The sequence below is a fragment of the Cydia pomonella genome, chromosome 21, assembly GCF_033807575.1.
Source record: "Cydia pomonella isolate Wapato2018A chromosome 21, ilCydPomo1, whole genome shotgun sequence".
NCBI classification, from domain to species: domain Eukaryota; kingdom Metazoa; phylum Arthropoda; class Insecta; order Lepidoptera; family Tortricidae; genus Cydia; species Cydia pomonella.
The window spans coordinates 6,712,887-6,738,064 of NC_084723.1; the positions used below are offsets into that span (position 1 = coordinate 6,712,887).

General features: G+C 36.8%; 2 protein-coding genes across 2 annotated transcripts; both read right to left on the bottom strand.

The window, feature by feature from the left end:
• Positions 1-3,255: 3,255 nt before the first annotated feature.
• Positions 3,256-10,346, bottom strand: LOC133529471 (myrosinase 1-like). Its single transcript, XM_061867186.1, has 8 exons — positions 10,216-10,346; positions 9,150-9,268; positions 8,000-8,147; positions 7,280-7,802; positions 6,516-6,824; positions 6,094-6,265; positions 4,890-4,956; positions 3,256-4,640 (listed from the first exon to the last, which is right to left on the bottom strand). The coding sequence occupies exons 1-8, from the start codon at positions 10,242-10,244 to the stop codon at positions 4,430-4,432; spliced, it is 1,578 nt and encodes a 525-aa protein (XP_061723170.1). The 5' UTR covers positions 10,245-10,346; the 3' UTR covers positions 3,256-4,429.
• Positions 10,347-17,622: 7,276 nt separating this feature from the next.
• LOC133529473 (peroxiredoxin-2-like) lies at positions 17,623-23,715 on the bottom strand. Its single transcript, XM_061867188.1, has 7 exons — positions 23,559-23,715; positions 23,416-23,464; positions 22,536-22,677; positions 21,998-22,133; positions 21,214-21,316; positions 20,327-20,455; positions 17,623-17,969 (listed from the first exon to the last, which is right to left on the bottom strand). The coding sequence occupies exons 1-7, from the start codon at positions 23,589-23,591 to the stop codon at positions 17,878-17,880; spliced, it is 684 nt and encodes a 227-aa protein (XP_061723172.1). The 5' UTR covers positions 23,592-23,715; the 3' UTR covers positions 17,623-17,877.
• Between the last annotated feature and the right edge of the window lie 1,463 nt (positions 23,716-25,178).

A 25,178-nucleotide genomic window follows, 5' to 3' on the forward strand; every position in this document is an offset into this window, starting at 1 on the left:
TTTGAACTTTTATCCTCAGCTCCATATTTCGTCCATTCTTTGATCCAGTCTCTTGGTATATTTTAGACTCTGCGCGCGCGTCCCATAACATGCCTCCGTTCAGAGTACCCCTTAGATTAATTATATTGTCAAAAGCCTCCCAAATGTCCGAGACACCATTGTTCGGTGTACGGGAATAACATACAACCAAGTTGACATGGAAGACCCGGAATGGACTAGAACTCCATGGAAATCAACGCTCATGCACAAGGAGATCATCAACATTCGTGAGATGTCTATCTCATATGAGTATTTTGTAATTGTATTTATTTATTTGCTGAATATGGGTTTACAAAGGTGTGCAATATTATATTTTAGTTCAACCATACCCTGATTTCTTCTCTAAAGCAAGTAAAATTTGAAGTATAGTCGCAATATAACATAAAATAAGATATAAATATTAAAAATAACATGTCTCTACTGTGTGCTGACAGCGCTGTTACTACTACTGTATCTCTTCTTATTGTGATATAATTATGTGGCAGTATTTTAATATTTGGCTTTAATAATAAAAATAGATTATTTAATAAATATTTATCGACTGCCTTCACCCAATCGTCTGGAACATTTTAGTTTCCATCAACTTTCAAATAGTCCTTACACTAGAGTGTAAGCCGCTAGAGCGGGTACTGCCTCTGCGTGTGGTCCGTGATGATTGGTATACTCCTTACATTTACCCAAGTGACAGTAAGTAGTGGATTGGCACAAAACAAAAGCTTCAACGCGCTCGCGCCCTATAGTATAAGTACTTACTTGAAGCGCACTCCCTCGACATTACGTATTATTGCGTTTTAAATAGTTGTAGGTAAATTGTTCAAGGGCCTCTACAACTTGGCTATGGCTCCGTGCTCGCTTCCAAGTGTCTGGGACACCATTGTTCCATCTATAGTAACGACGTCGACAATGGAAGACCCAGGGTGGTAAAGAACCTCACGTAAACCGCTTTTGGAAAAATAATCCCAAACTGCAATGCGGGTCACAAAAATGAGGGGACTATTACTATAAGTCAACTTTTAAATTAAGTTTGCTAAATTAAGTAAGCTCGATCCCGAGTCTTTCCTTACAGGTAAAACCTAGCTGGTTCTAACCTGATACAAACAAAAGTTTTGAAAAGTAACATAGACAAATATAACCTGTATCTACGTAAAAACTAGCCAAGTCAAATCCTGAACTTTATTTATATGCCAAGTTAACTAGACCTTGGCACCCGTATAAGTCTCAATTCTTTTGCCAGCGAAGTCAACGACAACGACGACGCATATTTTTAATTTTGAACTTGGCTCTTTTTCACTCTTTCACTCTTGCTGCGACAGTGTAAGTGTGAATGAGAAATTTGACTACCCCGGTTGTCAGTGTGCTTTGCAGATATTATAAGTTATGATTCGGGTCCAGGTTTCAATTTGTGTCCCGAACCGGATCTAGATACAGTTCAGATATGGTCCAGATAGAGGTTTGGGTCCAGGAGGCCTACCGCGAAAACCAAAATTCGCCAATTGCGGGGATTTTTCTCTTTTACTCTCTCTAAGACGTCATTAGAGTTACAGAGAAAAATGCACGCAATTGACGAACTTCGATTTTCGCGGTAGGCCCCCAGATCTGACATCGTCTCCCGCTCTTAACAAAGTCGAATTTAACTTTCTGTTGATTTTATTTTGATATCAATAACTCGTTAGATATGTAGGTATCCACTCACATGATTCAGGTGGCTAGAGGTTCCAACATTGCGCACCTCTAAAATGATCATGGCAGCTCCGGGTACCAAACGGAGTGTATGCGGTTTTTGATTTTTTATCTGTGAATGGCTGCACAGATACGGTATAAACTATTTTCAAAACACAGACTACCAACGTGACAATATTTAAAAAATGTTTCAACCACAAGGACATAACTAAAGTATTTTTTATCTACATTACTTTGCAAGGTGTTTGAGAAGTGCGGATGTGAAAAGTAGTTGTGTGTTTTTAAATACCGTAAGTGGTCAAATTAACATATTTCTATTAGTATTATATATTAAAATACTCATTGTGTAATAATAATAATAAAATTCTTTATTGCACACTACATGAAAAACAGATACAGAAATTGATAAAATATACACATTGGTAGGTAACAACAGGCCTGTAAGGCTGTGTATTCGTTTATTAGATTAAAACTATATTTTATTCCTACTTAATATTGTTAAAAAAAATCTCCCTTCAACACAATAGCTCAGTAGTTTTTGGACGTGTTTCGTAATTTAAATCCCCACATTTCTAAGATTACCAAATATTTTTTAGCTAATGAATAATAATTTAATAGTTTTTTAGTATTAAAATACATTAATAAACCATAAAATGTACTAAATCATAATTTATTACACAGGATTAGCGATCAAAACATGTGACGGTGAGCTGTAAGTACAACCTGGTGCCTGTGGCAACCAAGATCATTTCAGATAGTTTAAGTTGAAAACGTACAATAACAGTATTAATATGCATTTTAATTAAAGATAATAATAATAAGTGTATCAGATTATGATATGACTATATTTTAGTACTCAAGTGTCGAAATTCGCCAAAAAAAATCATGAACATAACGTATTGTTTCACGGCAAGTTGAGTAATTCAAAAGTTTATTTTCGGAAATTGAATTACTTATACTCAGCATTTTGAAAGGAAAACTATTAGTGTTTAATATCGTTTGAAAGCTAATTAAGTCTCCTTTAAATTGAGTACAAAAAAAGATATGTAGTAGATTTAGATTTTTTATAAAAAATAACTTTCTACTAAAAACTGTAATTATTTAATTGGGTCAACTTTATGTATTTTTAATTATTATTTTTATTAAAACAGCACATAAGTATGGAATAAAATAAATTTCTTAGTTTTTTTATCTTTATAACATAGAAAGAATCGTTGCAAATGCTTTAGCAGAAACAAAGTTATCGATTTTTGAAAATAACATGTCACGGTGCCGTCTTATCTGCAAAATGTCAGAGCAATTCAGGGCACCTTTTGTTAAAATCGGAATCATGTTAGTGGGTATTGTATTGTACATGGGCGTAAAAATAAATGTGACAGTCCATATCAAAAGGGACCTTATGGCGATCGGCCCTTACGTCGCGTAGCGCGCGCCAATACTAATGCGGCACCGTTAATTACTGCGCAAGCGCCGACCGTCATAACGTCCCTTTTGATGTGGACTGTCTCAAATAAGTCCAATAAAAATGCACTAAACTTTAATAAATAACTAATACAACTTCCGCCTTAATACTAAAACTTAACATTATACAACAAAATAACAAAATGTGACAGTCCACATAGAAAGCCATTATTAGGCGACGTAAGCGCCGACCGCCATAAGGTCCCTTTTTATATAGACTATCACAAATATTCCAATAGGTTGAGTTTTTATTTACCTATCTATCATTTCCTAATAGGATAAACAGATGCGAATAGTATTTATAGTTCTTGTTTCTAATAGGCACGGCAACTTATCCATAATATGTTGGCATATGATTAACTTATCCAAATGATTTATTATGCAAATAATCCGAACTCATTTGCTTATTTTTAGGTAGTAAATTAAAATAAAGCCCATTATAAATTATAATTTATTTTACGGGTTTTTCCTACATGGGCTGATTTTTAATTAATTGTTGAATTTTTTATTTCGTTAGCTTTGGATTGGATAAAATTTCTTATTTGAGGAGCTACTATTGACATATATATATCTATAAGGGCGGGCCTTACGGGCACTATATTCTGTTTTTTTATTCCGTAGACTAAAATGACATTTCATGTGGTACTAAGAAATGCCATGGCTTACATATGAAACGTCATTTTAGTCTACGGAATAAAAAAACAGACCTTAGTTAAGTCACTCACGAGCGAACCGTGCAGTCTAACGCAAGTCCCGTAAGGCCCGTCCCAGATATATGTCAACAATGGGAGCTACTCATTCTGGGCAAGATAAATAAATTGTCCCAAAACAAATGTACCTATGTAATGTTTCACAATCAATACTACATATTATTAATTTAACTAAATCATTTATATACCAACAGCAATAATTATGCGCTGCTATATGGATCAAGGGTCACAGTCGTACTAGTCGTAGTCAAAACTGACAATTATAGAAATAAGCCAGGCGCTTGCTGCGTACGCGCTGCTAGCGTACGGATTTGGGGGCCTACCGCGAAAACCGAAATTCGCAAATTGCGGGGATCTTTCTCTTTTACGCTTATTAAGACGTAATTAGAGTGAGAGAGAAAAATGCCCGCAATTGACGAACTTCGATTTTCCCGGTAGGGGCCTGAGTCGTAGTTGTAGTGTAGTCGATCGATGCGACTTGGAGTGATTAAATATGTGGATTCCTAAAAATGTCATACTCAACATTCTTTTTGACGTCTTTATAGTTGAATTAAAACATTAACAATAGCAAAAACAATTGAAAGTAGCCAGGCGCTTGATGCATAAGCATTGCTCGCGTAAGGATCGGGATCGTAGTCGTAATCAATCGTACGGCTTCGTACGATCTCTTTGTACACTAGCGCCGATTTTCGGGGGGTTCTGGTCCGCTCTGGGTCCCCAAAGTCCACCTCGTACAGGCCGAAGCGTTGTCTGAAAAAAATACGTTAATATTAATTTAAAACTAAGTCACATAAAGGGTTTCAAAACGGAATGGGACATAACAAGCATGAAACTCGTATGTACCTTCGTTCCAAAAGTATGTTCCGAATTAGACCCCTTATTTAAGATTAAACTGACTGCTTATCGGTAAGTAGAAGAAATAGTTTGTTTGTTATAATTTTAATTCCAAAACAAGACTCGTACTATTAACATAATCTTGTATGTACTGTCAGTACTTACGTGTAACCAAGAGCCCATTCGAAATTGTCCATCAAACTCCAAGCAAAGTAACCCTGAACGTCACATCCTGAAATGGTTAAAATATTTAATTTTATCAGTTATTGTGGGATGCTATGCTACCTGCGTAGACACACTGGCACCGTCCCACCTACAACGGAAATAAAAGCGGGCGCAGCGGCGGAAAGCGCCGAAATTTTGAATTGTAATAAATATAAGAGCCTCGGTAGAGAGTACCATTTTGTACCATTTGGCGTTGAAACTCTAGGTCCTAGGGTCCCAGCGCGCACAAGTTTTTTTGGAGAAATCGCGAAACGTCTGGCTGACGTAACTGGTGACCGAAGAGCTGGCGGCTTCCACGCACAACGTATCAGTATTGCGATACAACGAGGAAATGCCGCCAGCATCCTTGGTACAATGCCTCAAGGGCCTATTTTAGATATAAGCTAGTTTTTTTTTTTTTTTTTTTTAATAGGACATTATTACACAAATTGACTAAGTCCCACAGTAAGCTCAATTAGGCTTGTGTTGAGGGTACTTAGACAACGATAAATATAATATATAAATATTTATAAATACTTAAATACATAGAAAACACCCATGACTCAGGAACAAATATCCATGGTCATCACACGAATAAATGCCCTTACCAGGATTTGAACCCGGGACCATTTGCTTCGTAGGCGGGGTCACTACCCACTAGGCCAAACTGGTCGTCAATTTTAGTTATAGTAATCATCTGTATATATCCATTATGTATATTGTTATTGTAAATAAATATACATGTCATTTTATCAGTAAACGAGAGAGATCTTAACTGATTAGGCATTTTTCGTTTTGAATTTATTTATTTAGTGCCTTGATTAGTTACCTAAGTTACATTTTAATATTTTGTTTCTATTCTTTTTTATTCCACATTGTTGGTGTAATGTTGTTAGTTCTGCTTAGTTTTGGTTCGTGTCTTATTTCCTGCACGTGTGCGCATCGAATCGAAGAGTATGTGTGTTACGAGTATATTGTTTATACCACATATACCTAATTGTGAGTTCCTGCAATTGGCTCTGTATCTCTATTTAAGATTCTATTTTTATCTAAGCTGTTGGATCTAAATATTTGTGGGAGTATGATAATATCCAGAATATAATATCAGTTGAATTTTTTACAATTATGAGAATGATTTAATATATAAATCACGTTTAAGAAGTACCTTCAGCTATGGCGTCGAGTACTGCGTTCAGGTAGCTCCTGTAGTAAGACACCCTGTTGTAGTCGTTGAGACCAGCTGTGGTGGACACTCCGTTTTCTGTTATGTAGACAAGAGGGTTGTTGTATGTATCCTTGATGTGAACTAGGAGATGGTATAATCCAGGGCCGTATTCCTGAAAAATAAAATCATATTCGAGTTTATAGACCTTGTACGCCTTAAATATTTTTATGAAGAAATCACCAGGGTGCTCAAGGATCACATTAATACATAAAATATGTAAATATACAGTCATGAGTGTAAAGACTAACCAAACCGTTTAATCATACCTATAGCTATCTCACTAGTTTAACACATTCACTGTCAAATGGTACAGACACCTGGGTGGGTGTTAGCTTATTGGGCTCAAAGTGAATTCAACTTACCCTGATCCAAGGTGCCTGTGATGCTGGCCAAAACTCGTTCTGAAACGAAGCCGCATAAGTATCATCTTCATGTGACGGTATCTCAAACATTCCAATAACAGAGCTGTTCCTGTATATAATTCTTGTGGAATAATGGTTAAGTCCTAAGAAATCCGCAGTGCCTTTGATATACTCTATTTGTTCTTCAGAGAAACCACGAAGTCTTGAAGAGTTATAGCCTTGAGAAAGACTGGCTGCTGCCACGCGATCTATCATTACTTGAGGGTAGTTTCCAGTCTCCGAGAAAATTGGATTCATGTATTGGCCTAACTGCAAGAAAAACATTAATACGTACATATTAGATACACACAGATCAGAGATAATTAATCTTATATTACAAGTGGTTTACTTAAAATTACCAGTAAGTAAAAGTAGATCAAAGAACGAAGTACTGTCTGTGATTGTAACGTATAAATATTATTATAGGACTTTATAGGACTTTATTACACAAATTGACTAAGTCCCACAGTAAGCTCAATAAGGCTTGTGTTGAGGGTACTTAGACAACGATATATATAATATATTAATATTTATAAATACTTAAATACATAGAAAACACCCATGACTCAGGAACAAATATCCATGCTTATCACATGAATAAATGCCCTTACCAGGATTTGAACCCGGGACCATCAGCTTCGTAGGCAGGGTCACTACCCACTAAGGCCAAACCGGTCGTCAAAAAGGCCAAACGTATAAGTATTACCCTGTATTTTTACACTTACATGGAATTCGAAGTAATCCCTAGTAGCCTCAATATCTTCTTCCGAATCTGATGCAGGAAACACATACTCAGAGCTAATGACAATACCCAGCTTGCCTCCTTGCACGCTTCTGAACTCATTGTCGTAAATATGGTACGCTCTCGCGTTTGCAAGTAAAATATGTCTTCCACATTCATAGTAACCAATACCAGGGGAATGAATTCGAGGAGCATGCATGCTATAACCGTATGCTAAATTGCAATGGACATAAGGTTCGTTTATAGTCAGCCAATGCTTAACGCGATCTCCAAAATTCTGATACAAAATTCGAGCGTAGTCCCCGAACCAATCCACTATCTCCTCATTCAGCCAACCACCAAGCTCTTGCAGATTTTGAGGTAAGTCCCAGTGATACATGGTTGCGAAAGGGGTGATACCATTTGCTATTAGCTCATCGATGAATTCGTTGTAATGGTTGACGCCGCGTTGGTTTACGTAGTTTGCGCGACCGTAGGGAAGAATCCTCGGCCATGATATGGAAAATCTGTAATGACAAAATATGTATTATAAAAGTGTCTAGAGTTCAGAACCTCATATTTATTCAAATTCCAATTTTGATACGAGCTCTTATCGTTGACTGTATTTATATCGCTGACCTACTCGTATATTTAACTACCTACTCGTTACGATTCGGACGAACCCTGTAAAAATATGCTCAAATTAATAAATAGGTAGATGCACCTGTAGTGCGTAACTCCTAATTCTTTCAGCATTTCGATATCCCTTCTATACATATAATATGAATTGGCAGCAATATCTCCATTACTGCTATCAGCTACATGATCTGGATCGGTGCGGGCCAAGTAATCCCATATTGACCAGCCTTTACCTGTAAAAATACCATTCCACATTTTCATGTTCTTGAAAATGGACACCTGGTAAATTAAAATGAAACAGCGTATATTTGTCGATGTGCGAGATATAGGCAAGATGTTTTTCTTTACCAAAAACCATGATCTAGTTCGTAGTAAATATTGTATTATTTTTGGTACTTATAAGTCTTAAAACTATAGCAATATAATTGGTAACTGGTATAAATTTCGAAAGACTAATAAATAAATTAAAAAATATGTCATAGTCATTAACTAAGGTTATTTTTATAGTATTTTATGCAACAGTTTTATAAGAAGGGTCAAAAAAGGCGAGTGGCGTGAGTTACAATGTGAGCCGGAGCCGAAGGCGTAGGCGAACATTGTAAAGGAATACGCCACGAGAATTTTTTGACCTACTTATACAACGTTGCATACAATATTTTTCCTACGAGTCAACAAAAATAAATCTTAATTTAGGTAAACAAATTACAGCAAAAGTATATAGCCAAGACGGGCGAGCATACCTTGTTACGCGCCCGGCCCGCCCCGGGCCGCGGCCGGCCGGTCGGCGACACCTCCTCGTAACTCATGAGGCCCTGGTACTTGCTACTTGCTAAATTAATTTTTTGGACAGTTTTTTCTCAATTTTGGCCACCGTAGCCTACGGAGACTAACAAGCAACGCTAAGCGGTCTTCGTAGTCTATGGGTGTTGCTATATTACGGGTGTCACATGCGTGTTTCTGACTTATGAAGTAATTATTTTTACTATGCAACCAAATGAATATTTTGTAAGTTGGCAGCAATGCACTTAGTTTAAAACTGTATTCGTTTTGGTTTTGTTAGGTTGGTAGCCATTAATCGCAGTAACATTATAGCTTATAAAAGCACAAGAGCTTTTATGAGGAATAGACAATATAGACTTTTCTTGAAATCTTTTATGTATGTTCTTATATTCGTGTTAATGAATGCATAAATGACAGATAACAGTAGAGGAGTAGGAAAAATCTATTATACTTACCGTCGACGTCCCATGCTCCTTCTATCTGATAGGACGCGGTGGCAGCGCCAAAGAAGAACTCTGAAGAAAACGATCTTCCTGTTGTGTTTCTGGCGGCAGCACTAACTGCGGCGAGGCAACTGGAAGCAAAATTAAAACCTATTTATACAAACAGGCTGCTATATTTTTTAATCGTAGGTAGTTTTCATAAATGCATGATAATGGAATAATACGTTGTACGCAAAGAAGTTTTAGTCGCCTACAAAATCTAGTGCTTATCTAATATGACCAAAAATTCTGGGCACCATTTGGATCTGGATGGCCGAGTACTTATCACATGTTTAACTAAACAACATAACAACCCTGCCATCTTGATAAAAAGAGCGTCCCTTCGTAACAGGAGTTAGTTGAATTTCCCCAAATCAACCCGAATCAGATCTCTGTCACTGCACAATTATGAATTTCGAATTTTTAAACTGCATGGTTACTAGTTTAAACAATTTTGACAGCTATATTGGAGAGCTTAAGTAAACGTAAAGGTATAAACCTACCTATTATGCTCCAAAAAGATTAGTTTATAAAACAATTCAAAGAACAAAGTCCAGCAAATTACTTAATTAATATGATGAATGTTACAAATGCAAAAAAGTATATGATTGGTCATTGCTTTCATCAACGCTCACGTCCGCAGCTTCAGCTTTTTAGTCAGTTCAGTTTTTTTAATTATATGGCTTCAGTCCAGGAAAATTTAGCTAGCTGTAGGGAAACTGCATTAATACCTTAAGTTAGCTCATTTTACTAAAAGGAATTTTCTTTTATTTTTAAAAAGAAACAATATTGCATCCAAATATTCAGATATTTCTTCCTGAGTTATGGATGTTTTCTATGTACTTAAAAAATTATCTAGTATCCATCGTCACCGAGACCTACTCACAACACAAGCCTTATTGAGCTTACTGTGGGAATATGTTGATTTGTGTAAGATTTTCCTATGATATTGATAAAAAATATATATGCGGCGAATATTGAACTGAATGGTTGTTTATATGTATTATTGCATTTATATGTGGGAGTTTGAATTACATACCATGCTAAAAATACGATTAGTGGCCTCATTTTTTTTTAAATATTTATTTGATCCACTTTATAATCTAAGTACACCAGGAAACAATTGCACAATAGCACGCTTCGCGACTGATTACTTATTTATAAAATATGTATATATTGAGTAAAGGTGAAACATTATATCATTTATCTTAAGATAATGTTTTATGGATTATATTGCATTTATTCATTTTAATTCCTTATTGATTGATTGTCATAAATGATCATAACTGCTTTATCAGTCCAATCTCTTTGATGTACCTAATCAGATAAAGACCTCCTGCCAAGTTCAGTATACAGCGTGTATTTTTGATATAACCACAAACTTAAACTAGACGTAAATTTTTGTGTTATAAAACAATTCTAAAAGTTTTTATATTTAGTCTTGTTTAGTATTTAGTGTTGTTTTTGAATTGATTTCGAGCAGAAATGTATTTCGTACATTATGGTCACTTATGATAGTTTTGTTCACATGTGAGTTCGCATCTAGGGCTTGCAATCCGGATATCCGGATAACCATTTTTCCGGATATCCGTGCAATTTATTATCCGGATTTAGACTAAGTTGGCATCCGGATAAAACGAATATTTCGAATACCATTTATGACAAGAAATTCATTACATTTTTTATGAAAACTATTTTAAAAACGTTGAAAGTTATAATGTAAACGACATTGTCGGTTGATTTCTTTATTTGGATACATTTGGAAAATGAGTTGTTATGGGTCCGAAGGAGAACCCCGGTTGATATTGAACTACCGAACGTAATGCAGTAGTTTATTTAGCAGATATATAAGAAGGTTTTAGCATTCTGCATTTGAATAAACCTGTAATAAAAACAAGAACAACAGAAAGAGACTGTCTCAACGGTTAGAAGACATATTCGATTCTCTAAATATCAACAAAACCACGGTCGGTACCATATGTCAATAAGACGCCAAGTTCTTAATTGATGAATACCTAAGACTAGAATTATATTTCATGGTTGTAAAATTTACAAGAAATAACGCCAAATATCTTGTGATCATCTGGAAACACTTAAGAAATGAATGTCACAGCGCAGGCTGCTAATATTAAACAGCCCTCTGTTGTATTTCCATAACCTATAAATGGTTACAAATATAGTTTGTGTCACCCGTTCGAAAAACCTAGATGGTTCAGCAAGCAATTAAAGGTTGTGTATAGAATCAGTGCCGAAAATTATCTTAAATTTTTGTGAGTAGGTATAATAAATAATAATAAAAGATATTTATTTACCAACAACAATAATTTCAAGGACATTAAAAAAATCAGGTAGAATTTACAAATATTTGTGCAGTGAAATGGATGTGACTCAACGAGACCGCTGATTTTCAGTCCCCAACCAAAAGACTTAAAGCTCATTCTTAATTAAGTTATCAAAAAATACCTAACCTAACTATCCTACTTACTAAACCAGACGAATAGTTCGCTCCCAAGGCGATTTTATTGGAATGTTTACTATTTCAAATGGTCTAAGTAATACGACAGGTTACTAGTAATACGATATAGGTAGGCACTAATTAACGAGTTTGATTTTAATAATGAAATAAAGGTATTCAAAAATAAAATTGATGGCATTATAAGTTGACAACTATCAGAGTTATGTGGTGACTCAGCACAATAATTCGTTTTGTACTAACTTAACCTCACGGTTACCAACTGTATGTGCAAACATCAATAGAAATACAGTTAAAAGAACATTTTACAACGACGTATTCGAAACGTGCGGCGTCGTGCCTTTCTTTTGACAGTGTCAAATGACTAGACATTATTATGTTAATAATTAATTGTCCAATTAAGATTTAGTGAGTAAAATTTATTCCAAATGTTTGCCATAAGAATAATCTCTTCTTCTTCTTCTTCCTCGCGTTGTCCCGGCATTTTGCCACGGCTCATGGGAGCCTGGGGTCCGCTTGACAACTAATTCCAAGATTTGGCGTAGGCACTAATTTTTAATAATTTTTTAATTTTTTTGCTATAAGAATAATCTAAGTAGAAAAAATAATTGTGACAAATAAAACATTCTCATTAATCAGATTTACCGAAGGTTCAGCAAAGAGAGTAAAGCATCGGCGATGTTTTTTCTAAGTGAAATTGGGACTAAAAAAATTCACTGAAAATGTAAAACGTCTAAAAAATACCCTAAAACTTGCTGTTACGCAGCCTTTTATACGTTAAATTTGACTATATTACAATTTTTATATAGTTCATGTGAGTTTTATTCAACATAAATTAGGTATTCGAATTATTCGTTCATGGATTACTTGTAATTTGTGTTATTACTAAAATTTTGTTTGTTTCTCGTTTAAGTGATTTATAATCTTAGAGAAATAAAAATATTTGAACTGAACTGAAATATCAGGATATCCGGATGGTAAAATAATAAATATTCGAAATATCCGGACACGAAAACTGGGCGGATATTGCAAGCCCTAGTCCCGTCATTAAATGCGATATTTTGAGTTAAAACAAAGTAACACAAGCCTTCCTGAGCTTACTGTGGGGTTCAGTCAATTTGTGTAAGGAAGTCCAATAACATTTATTTCAGTACCCATCACGGAACAATGGTGTATCGGACATTTGGAAAGCGTGCGCGGAGCCCAAGTTAGTGATATGTGCGGAGTACACTGAGCGGATTCTGCCCTTACCCGTGTCATGGGAAGCACGCAGAGGAAACTCCCGCTAGGGTGTAAGGACTATTGAGAATTGATGGAATCTAAAATAGCATTTATTCCTTTTTAAATTTATTAATAATGTGTCCACGCAATTTTGCAGCGCGCTATTCATATTTTTATTGTAAATTACCTGTCCTACCTTGCGTTTGAGTTTTACAGCCTAATTAGTAATTTAATGTAAGTCTTACCTAGGCAATAAAAATAATAAAACGTTATTATCATATCATTGAATATCAAAATAACAAACAATATTCTATCCCTCGTAGCAAGTGTTAACGATAAGATTACAAAAGTATTTATTTTGCATGGTTATTTATTTAACTTCAGCCGGCCTTATCCCATCTTATTTGGGCTCGGCTCTTCTAATCTTCTTTCTCCCAAGGTATCTTCTCTGGGTCGTCTTTGGGTCTATGTTACTATTCGCTAGGTCTTTTTTGATCTTAGCTATCTACTTTCTTGTATCCAGATTAGCATTAAGCACTTTTCTTGTCATGTCTTCCTTCGGTCGCCTCATGAAATATCCGTACCTACCATCGCAGTCTAGTTTTTACTAATTTGTCCTCTATGGGCCTTACTTTGAATATTCATCTTATATAATGGGTCGGCACTTTGTCAAACAGGGTGACCTCAGCAGATCACCTAAGCATTTTCATTTCGGCTACGTGTAATTTATTCGATTGTTGCTACTTGAGCGGCCAACATTCGGCAACATACATATATCAGAGCTGGCCGGATAGCTTTTTATTATTTATTATTAACTACGGGCTGGGGTCAAAATAAAGCTTAAATAACTTTACAAATGATGTATTCTTAACTACTTTAAGGGCCTGTTTCACAATGTCTAAGTAAATTATTAAATAGCTAATTAATAAATAAATTAACTGCCAGATAAAATTTTCTACAAAACTTAACACTTTATCTACCAGTTAAGCTTATTTGAAGATTGTGAAACGCCAACGATAACTTTATTCGTCAGGTAAGTGGCAAGTAGCTTATTCAGGACTTTACTTGGACTTTGTGAATCAGGCCCTAAGTATAAATAAAGATTACTTTTAGTAAGTACCGAATCGGACTCGCTCATGAAGGGTTCCGTACCATTTATGACATATTAAAAAACTACTTACTAGATCTCGTTCAAACCAATTTTCGGTGGAAGTTTGCATGGTAATGTACATCATATAAGTCACAGCCTCCTGAGGACATTGTCCGAACGTGCCGATTGCCGCCTCACAAAGTACTGGGTTGAGGTGGTGATAGGCAGGGCCAAATAAACCATCTTGCCCCGTGGTCCTCTCTACACGCAGGGATGTATTGTAGTAATAAATAGTTATAAGTGTTGGTGTATATGTGTTTTTATGTAAGTACTAATATAGGATGTAAGTTGTTTTGATTTACTAACAAAATATGGATCTGATGGTCTGAAATAAACAAATTTTATTTTATTTTATTTTTATTATATATATTTTTTAGTTTTATCATTCTCTTATTTTAGAAGTTACAAGGAGACACACACACACACACACACATTTTACCACTTTGGAACTGTCTCTCGCGCAAACTATTCAATTTAGAAAAAAAAAATATTAGAAACCTCAATATCATTTTTGAAGACCTATCCATAGATACCCTACAGGCATGGGTTTGATGAAAATTTTTTTTTAAAAAAAGTTCTAAATATGGGGAACCCCCAAAATGTATTGCTTTTTTTTCTATTTTTGTGTGAAAATCTTTATGCGGTTTATGCGGTTAACTACTGTGATACAGTAGTTCCCAATAGTAAAATGTGGGAAAAAAATTCCAGTAGTTACCACTGGTAACAACTTGGTGGAAACTAATGGGTATAACCCAGATCGTTTTACGATGTTAAAAATATTGTCTAGAGCTTCGTCTATACAACGTGTTCACAAGGAACCCGAAAGATTTTAGAAACCACGCATTTCAAAAAAAAGTAAAAAAATGTTATGTGGGTTTAGGTTAATTTCAGCAAAAAAAAATTTTTTTATTTTTTAGAATTTGTGAATGTACTTGTGCATAAAAAGTCAAAATGTCATTGGTAAAACTATCATTTAAAATGAATTGGTACTTTTTTTCCGTAAAACCTAGTTTTTGCAAAAGTGTTAGGTACTTGTCACTTTTTGATATCTGTTAATAAGGATATTTAGACTAGTGGCAAAATCACCATCAAAAAGTTGTTTCGCACTAAGTATTTTTTTTATTGTTATTAACTCAGAAACTACGCGAATTACACAAAAGTTCAAAGAACATTTTAGTCTTTAAATGTGATCAGGAATACGAGTAGGTACACTATCAAAATCTTTCGGGTTTCCTGTGAGCTGTTGTATATATTCCGACGCTGCAGTAGGTACCTCACTATATAAAGCGACAAATAAAGTTCTGTTCCAACTTGTTTTACCAGAAACATTTATCAAAATAAATAGTTTAAATAATTTAAAAGGAAGAAGGAACTGCATAGGTAACTATTTGTGCAAGGCTTTGACGGAGGCTGAGACAGCTGAAAATGCCACAATTCAGGCTTCTAACTGGGGCCACGCCCTACTAAACAGGCACTTGTTAACCTTACGTGGTACAGATATCCCCTTTAAGGGTATGAATGGAGGCAGAAGAGACAGCCGCGCACGTCATTCTCGAATTCCCAGGGGTGGAGAGAATACCGGGGCACAACAACTAGGTTCACCGAGGTCTCTCCCAGAAGTCGTTGGCAACGTCAAGGGTCTGTTAGGCTTCTTGGTCGAGTTGGGTTGGCAATAATAGTGCCGACAACCAATTACGCTAAAATAGAAAAACGCCGAGTATCGGAAATCAAGCCCACGAAAACCTATAACCTATCCTTTGACCGCCAAAAGACGGCCACAGACGCGCAATGGTTACAGTTTAATATGTCCTTCGTGCATTCCAATAATGTATACGATGGCGTGTTGTATATTAAAAGGCATTTATAGGGTTTTATGGTTCCAGACACCATAATGTAGTTTAGTTTTACCTATTTATTATTTTTTGATAAATTTCATTCCTATACCTATATCGTAAAATGGAACGCATTTAGGATAGTTTTTTCGAATATTTTTGCGTTTATAAAAGCCAGATTCGCTTTCGTTGGCATTAGATTGTTAAATTTCTCGTTGTCTAAAACAATTTCCCTACTCGAGGGCGATTGTACAGCGTTAAAGAGATGTCTAGTTTTCAACGGTATCAGTTGTGTAAAAATCGTTAAAGTTTATACACACATTACATTTCCTATCTCTCGCGTCAATGCCACTGTCTGAGTGGGACAACAATATAATCATGCATGTCAATGTACAAAATTCTCCGTGCTTAGTGTCCTTATTTTATCATAAATTCACTGATATAATTTAGTTTCATATTAAACACTTGTTTTTTTGTCAGGTAAACCCTACGCATTTATGGTTGTTAAGACCATGGTGGTGCACTTGGTGCGGAAGTACCGGATCTCAGGAGACCACAGCAAGGTGAAGCTCAAGTTCGACGTTCTTCTCAAATATGTGGAAGGGCAACACTTATCGTTACAACTGAGGGAATAAGGCTATTTCTACTACATTTAGTAGGTATCATAATAGGTCTATCGTTTAACTGAGACGCTCGGAAAAATGTCTGTACCCATCACGGAACAATGGCGTTCCGGACATTTGCGAGGCGTATGTCAACAAGTAGAGACTCTTTGGACACTTTAATGATATATAAGGGGTACACCGAGTGGGTGTTGCCCTTGCCCATGTCTTGGGAAGATGCACGCAGAGGCAGCACCCGCCTGGGTGTAACCACTTGAGAGTTGATGGAACCTAAAATGAACTAGGCTATTGAGTGAAAGCGATGGACTAAATACTGGGCTATGGGATATAAAACCGGACGCCTTAGGAAGAGAAGTATGGGCATTGTGAATGTCATCTCGCTTTGTGTGGTAGGGCACAGCACAGCGGATGTCATTCCAGATCTAGAGCAGAGCCCAACTGGAGAAGTACCTCCACCTTACAGAAAATCGCAGCCAAATAACACTAGACCCTACTCATAGTGTTGTGTTCCTGCCGGTGAGTAAGGTTGCCAGAGCTCAACAAGGGGTGGGAGGGGGTTAGGGTCGGCAACGCGCATGTAACTCCTCTGGAGTTGCAAGCGTACATAGGCTACGGATACTGCTTACCATCAGGCGGGCCGTATGCTTGTTTGCCACCGACGTAGTATAAAAAAAAAAACGCCTGCCTAATAAAATGGTAAACAATTTTATTTCCGGCAGATGGTGATGCGCTAAGGGCGCTAGGATGACTAAGAGCTGAGGGTAGAGGTGTCACTGGACTTTAAAAATATAGACAACTCGCCACTTATGTTTCTAGATCTACCCTCGAGAACGCAGATCTCGCGCTCTGGACGTCCGGCTAAGGAAAGACAGAGAGAATTCTGTTATTTATTATTAGCTACTGGTTAAAGACTTGGCCGAATGAAGTGGATTTGTTAAGTAAGTAAAAAAATTATAAATGAACTAGTTTTCAGCTACTTCTAATAGAAAATCAGCCTGCCGACTGCCTTAGATAACTGGTAGATCTATATGTGACTAGAGAAAGCGTCCAAAAGATAACATCAAATTCAAAAACCGCGTTTCGCTTACACAGGTTACCTACCTCTGCTTTTTCGCATAAACGACTTAGGGTTAAAATAAAACTCAAATAACTTAATAAATGGTGTATTCTTAACTACTTTAAGTATAAATAAATATTATTTCGAGTAATTCACAAAACCTACCCGTTTATTGAGACTTTGACCACGTTTCTTTGACATTTAACCCTTTACAAACAGTTTGATGCAACCTTTATTGGCTGTTTTGTTTTCTTATTCTCTATTTTATTGTTCTTGCCATTCAAAAATGGACTTGATATAAATGCCCCCAAGATTGAATACAGCCCAGACGATTCGGAATTAGCTTTAGTTAGCTTTATTGAAGTACTCCTTGCTTTCCTTTGGGCTCGGCTTGATTGTGTCAGAGTTCGTGTCCGGGTTCCAATTGGCTGGGCACACTGGAAGAAGAATTAAGAATAAAAAATGCAAAATAATAAACAATAAGAAAGGCTAGCGCCTAGCATTCTGGGGTCTATGCCAGAAGCAGGGGATTCCGGGGGAGTTTTTTTTTTATATATTTAGTTTGACCACTTAGGTTTTAAGGTTTAGTTTTATAACAATATAATAATTCACTGCTGGGCAATGACCTCTCATGCGCCAGAGGGCTTGGGCTATAGTCCCCACGCAAGCCCAATGCGGATTGGGCCTTGGGAACTTCACAAACACCTTTGAATTTCTTCGCAAACGTACCTATGCAGGTTTCCTCACGATGTTTTCCTTCACCGAAGAGCTAGTGGTAGATATCAAAATATATTTTGTACATGAGTTCCGAAAAACTCATTGGTACGAGCCAGGATTTGAACCCGCGACTTCCGGATTGAAAGTCGGACGTCATACTATCCATTCGCCCACCACCGCTTAGGTTTAGTTTTAAGTTATTTTTTTTTTTTTTTTATTCTAAAATGGCATTTCATGAAAGGACCAATATCTATGATCTGGCCACGACATATATAAAAAATGTACATCGACAAATCGACATTATTAGTTGAGTATTTGAGGAGTTAGTATACAATCTATCTAGATTAGTCTTATGTTTGGGAAAACGCGTGTTTTCGAGTTTTCATGCGTTTTTCTTTCGACGCAGAATATGGTCGCTAATTTCGTGTTGCCGGCCACTGTCCGTCTGGTCCAGCGGGTTAAGACGCGGACTGCTAAACGAGTGTTACGGGTTCGAATCTCGCCCGGTGACTAACTTTTGTTATTTTTTATCTGTTCAAGTTTATATATAATTTTTTAATTTTTATTGTTTTACACAAGTTTAATTTAGTAAAAAAAATGACCTATGTAATAAGAGAAATTGACAATAGATGGCGTTACTCTGTGACAAGTGCTGTAAGGTTAAAATCGATTGTAAATAATAATAATTGTCAGTTCACATTTTACTTTTTAAGTTTATGTAGATTATCACCACCATATTACAATAAATAGTTATAACCGAGCAAAGCTCGGTCGCCCAGGTACTATAGTATTAAACGGATAATTTGAATTTTGGATATTGACATTATGGAAAATAATTTTTCACAATTTGATGTAAGTATAGCTATGCCCCTTCAATCTTCTCTTTTCATTATGTTAGGACCGAAAAAACAAATTCCAAACCAGTTTATGGATTATTGCAAACTCCTAACTCTTAATGACTGTTATCCACTGTCCAACTTTAAGCAGCAATGTCCAGATATGGCGAATGCAGTTGCGCATCATTCGCTAATCGCTCGCTTAATGTACGACTGAACGTGCCCTGTCCAACTACGAGTACTGCAAGTGTCGTACAGACATAATAGTAGCAGACAAAACAACGCACCGGAAGTATCTGCTACCCTGCCACTTTTCCAAGTAGATATCTCTTTATCCTACCTGTCTGGCCTGGTGGGTAGTGACCCGACGAGCCGATGGTCCCGGGTTCAAATCCGGATAAGAGCATTTATTTGTGTGATGAGCACAGATATTTGTTTCTTAATCATGGGTGTAAAACACCCATGACTCAGAAACAAATATCCTACTAATAATATTATAATAGTTATTTACGAAACAAGTGCGAAAAATAGGTAATTCGTAACGAGTGGCGATAAATTAAAACACGACCGAAGAGTGTATTAATTCGACACGAGTTGCGAATTGCCTATTCGCACATGTATCGTACAACGTTTTACAGTACATATGGCCCTTTAAAAGTTCGACACAGTAACGTAATATGCTAATTTTCGCACTAGTGCGGTAAAGTAGCACCATATGTACTGTAAATCTTTATATATTACGTATAACGAAGTACCCTGCAACACAAGCCTTATTGAGCTTACTGTGGGACTTAGACAATTTGTGTGATTGATAATGTCTGTATGTATAATATTTATTTAAAAAATATCTATTACAGTTTAATCTTTCTACATAGAGAGATATATCTCTTTTTGATAAGCTATTTGAGAGTTGTAGATATTTTTCACGCGTAATTTGAATAGTTTGATCCACTACTTTTGATGCTGACCGTACCATACCTTCTCCAAGTTTATCAGAGAACAGGAGCGCCTTCACCAGTCGCAGTTTCCTCGAGCGACGGACTAGCAAATCATTCATGGACATATGACGGAGAATACCGTTCCCGATCACGATCAGTACTCGTGCTATATCTTACCTCTCCGTGTTTATCGGAGAATTGGAAGGTCTTCACTAGTAGCATAGTTTTCTCGACGTAGCGACCGACTAAGTCATTGATGGACATATGAAGGAAAATATCAACAGTGCTCATGCATAATCGTACCTTCTCCATGTTTATCGGAGAACTGGAAGGCCTTCACTAGTCGTAGTGTTTCGTCGACGGAGCGACCGACTGGCAAGTCATTGATGGACATGTGGCGGAGAATACCGTTCCTGTCGATCACGAAGAGGCCTGGAAATGTCGAAGGAGTTTTCTTAGTTTCCAATATTAAATTTCACGTGGATTGTTTTTTTTAATTAGCCAAAAATAACGTCCTAAGCTTACCAGGCCGCATTAAACTAAGTCCACCAAAAAATCCAAATATAAAGGCTGTCCCAGAAGTAAGGAGACAACTTTTCAAAGTCATACTGGCTGAAACTTTTATTAAAAAGTTTTAGAGTCATTGCGTCTATGATTTCGTTATCTGTTCTTTAAAGCGGAAACAAACTGGTATAATAAATATAATAGTAAGACATTATGAAGAAACGGGGGAGATTGTTTTAAGATTCCGGTAGGGTTCCTGCTCGAGAATTCTCGAGGCGAGAAATCTATAGAAATTTGTCCTTTGTCGAGGCGGAAAAAAAAATCAATGCCTCGAGAACTCGAGAAATAAATCTCTTGTAATAAGTAAAAAGAAAACAAGTGTATTTCATTTGGCAGTAGAATAAATGTAAAAAAATATTTTTTTGCGGTCGGTAAATCGTACTTAGCCTGGAAAAGGATCAAATTCTGTTTTATATCTCACATGACAAAATTATAGTTTGTTTGCCCAAATGTTTAAGAATAAATTAGATAAGAACAATGCACATTCTACTCAACACTGAACACGATATTAATGAGTGATGACTCTGGATACAGGCATTATCAGTTTTTTCAACTGCCTTTACAAATAATCATTAAAAAAAATAGCAAATTAATCTAGTGTAATTAGGTGAACAAGAGCGGCTTACCACGCAGCGCGAATCCGTCGTCCAAGAGAACATCATAGTCGTGAGACATCTTCTTTTTGTAGTCTGCCAGAAGAGGAATGTCTAGTTTTCCCAAACCACCATCCTGAAATACAAATGTTAGGGTCACTTAGTGGGAGTTCTTAGTCTTGAAAAACTTGAGTTTAAGTTGTAGCAAGCCTTTAATTCTGTAAGTCCAACTGACCGGTCTGGCCTAGTGGGTAGGTTTCCTTGCCTATGATGCCGACGGTCCCGGGTTCGAATCCCGGTAAGGGCATTTATTTGTGTGGTGAACACAGATATTTGTTCCTGAGTTAAGGGTGTTTTCTATGTATATAAGTATGTTTTTATCTATATACTTATGTATATCGTCGCCTGGTACCCATAGTACAAGCTTTGCTTAGTTTGGCGCTAGGGCAATCTATGTAAGATCGTCCCCTAATAATTATTTATTTAAGTAACAAAAACTTATTTCCTTGAGGTTCTTGCTAGAGTATACTTTAACTAAGCTCGACTGAGCTGAGCTACACTCTAGGTACATTTGGAGACGCATTTCATGTGTTACAGCAAAATTTATGTATTAGTTACAAAGGTTTCATTTCAGTTTACTTTATCCATTCAAAACAAAATCACACATTGAAATTGCGAAAACAAAATGAGGATTAAGAACCTTTTGTTTTTCAGATTATTATGATCTTTCAATTTTAAGATTTATTGGTTATAATTTTTTTAAGAATAAGATTCATGATTATTAAATTTTAAAACACTAAACATGAGAAAACATTACCTTCCTGGGTGTATTGATCCAGGCAAGATGGCTGAACTCCGAGTCTGTGGACACACCGAGAACCTGGCAGTCAATGTTGGCAAAGTCTTTTGATCGGTCACTGAACGCGATTAGTTCCGTGGGGCAGACAAATGTGCTGGAATATCAATACAAAATGTTAACTATATAAAAGTAATATCATATTGAAATACAGATCAAAGTTTGTATTTAAAAACAAAAAACTAGTATTGCTTGTTGCTTGATACAAAATAGTTTTTGTTTGAACTTCACAGTCCGTAAGCTAAGAGAATTTGAAATAGAGGTGGATGGTCAAAGAAAACTTTGTAGCCACAGTAAATTTACTGCCATCTTTCAACATATGATTAAATCTTTTAGAATTCCATTCGACTTTGACCCTTATTTTTTCACTGATATGTGTTAAATTTGTGAAATATCAAAAAGTAGCACCATCTAATAGATCAAAGGCCAAAGGTATATACAACCTTTAGCCGATGCCCGGTAAGATTAACAATTGTTATCTACGAAATATAATACTCACAAGTCCAACGGGTAGAAGAGTAAGACAACATATTTCCCGCTAAAATCTGCCAGTTTGAGGTTATTGAATTCTCCATTGACTACAGCTGTGGCTGCAAAGTCTGGGGCAGGCTTCTGGACCTTCGGAACAAAGGCAACGCTAGCTGAAATAGGATTACATTGTGAATTTAGTTACAAAATGTAACAGAGCCACTATTGACAAGGGCGTTGTCAAATGGGGGCAGGGGGGATGAGCAACCGTCAACAAATGTCATATTTTATCAGGAGTCGTGTGTATGGTAGTACTTCTGAATTTTGTCACTAAATTAGTTCTGAGTTATATGGTTATCACACTGATGCAAATTGACATGTTGCTCAGGTGTATGAGTGTCACATCACTATGTACATGCTGCATGCCGCTCTGGTGTGATGACCAGCTTAGCTTAGACACACTCCAGTAGCCCAGCAGGTCAGGCATACTTGGCATTTTTTGCATGGTATTAGGTATGACTGAATTAATTAAGATTTAAATTAGGAATTGACCAAGTTTAGTGCTCCAAACGTTTAGTTTAGGGTTTATAAAGCGTAAAGGTGGCCCTTTGGGTTACCAAAGAGCCTTTGCACCTCTGGGGTGCTTTAGGATAACAACATCAACAAAGGTAACCCATGGACACTTTGCACATCTAGCGGGTTGGTTTCTTACAAAATAAATGTGATAGTGTTTAGTGAAGATGAAGTGCTCGAGGTATTTAATGTTTGTTTGTATAACGTCGTCAAAGTAGGTTATGGCAGTGTCGGCAGCAGTCTTGGAATGTTCTCAATTACTTACAATTTAAAGAGGTTATGCAACCTAACAACAAATATGTCCTTGTTCACATATTAGTACAATTTCAAGTACTTACTTGTGGATAGTTTGACTTTCTTTACTGTAGAAAATGCTGGCAAAAGCACCTAAAATCAGAGAAACAGGGGTGATTGTCATATTACGCCGCTCAGAAATGTATGTATATGATATGCAGCAATTTGATAAGCTAAATCATCTTACCCTTTTGCCGAACTGTTTGACTAAGAACGACATGATTTAATTCCTTTCTTATGAATAATATTACACTTTCTACACTGATTTCCGGCTTTATTCTTGGAAAATTGCCAGTCAGTTTCACTTTAATGTGGTTTTGAATGACAGTGACAGTAGCGACAAGAAATGTTTTAATGACAATGACATTGACAGTTTTGGGTTGCAAGCTAGATGATTATAAAAATCGCCGATGGTTGTTTCGCATGAATCTAGTATTTTAACTGGATCAGGGAGCCTACCGCGAAAATATAAATTCGCTAATTGCGGGGATCGTTCTCTTTTACTCTCACTAAGACGTAATTAGAGTGACGGAGAAAAATGCCCGCAATTGACGAACTTCGATAAAGAAAAGGTTGTCTGGAAGAGATCGCTGTTGTTAACCTGGTTCTAGTATGCTTTAAAATTTATTTGTAGTTTTACATGTATGTAAAATGTATAATTGTTGGTGCAATAAGGAATATTTACTTACTTACTTTGATTTTCGTGGTTATAGCTCGGACATGACCGCGGTGGGGGGTGGGCGGGGAATGACCGGACGGGATCGTGTTATGTATCTTTCAGTAGAAGTAGCAGATAAAGTGCTATATTGTGTGTCTTGTCTTTGTCATAGTCTTACAAGTCCTTCCTGCCTACTACTAAAAGTCCTAAGTGACGTAGACGTTTTTTGTTGCCCACCGTTTTTCAAATAATTTAATTTTTTTGTAGGTGCCTACGAAGTTACGAACATACCTGCGTGCATACATACAGTAAGCTGCAGTGTTAAGTGAGCCCCCTGCAAATAAATTTACATACTGTGGGGTCACTTAACTATGCAGGTCCACATTCCACATCTTAGGTTTGATGTTTTCATAGAGAATTATCATCTTCCTAGCGTTGTCCCGGCTTTTTTTTGTTAAGGCTCATGGGAGCCCAGGGGCGGCTTGGCAACTAATTCCAAGAATTGGCGTGCTAGTGCCTACGCCACTACACCACACTTCCTACTCTCTCTTTACTCTACACAATGGGCCATTATACGGGCCCACTAAGATAGGCTAGTGTGTAGAGATGGTAGTGGTGTTGGACGGCGGGATAGCCACGGTGTAGGTTTTTCGTCCGCACATCACAGGTAGTGGGGCCAGCGATGGCGGATACGCATCTACACGTGGCTCATTCCATAGTGAATGCTCTCAACCATCGCATGGCCATCTCGCTGATCCAGCGCTGGTTCATCGTGTAGAGGAGCCATTAGGGAAGCGAATGCCATCTGACCTTCCAACCCAGAGGGAAAACTAGGCCTTATTCATCACGATGTTTTCCTTCACCGAAGAGCAATCAGTTAATGTCAACTGATATATTGTACATAATTTCCGAAAAACCTATTGGTAAGAGCCTTAGTTTTAACGTACGTATAGAAAGTCGCACACTCTGCTGTTAGGCTACTATCGCTCGATGATTACAATAAGTACATGAAGGCTAGTTCGGACTACGTTAGTAGTTTAGTCGGGTGGCGAGTATTTTTGTTACTAGACAAACGTGTCTGAACGCCAAAAATTTAGTCAAGTGGATCCAATTTATTCAATATTTTCTGGCGAGTAAGCCCCCCCACAC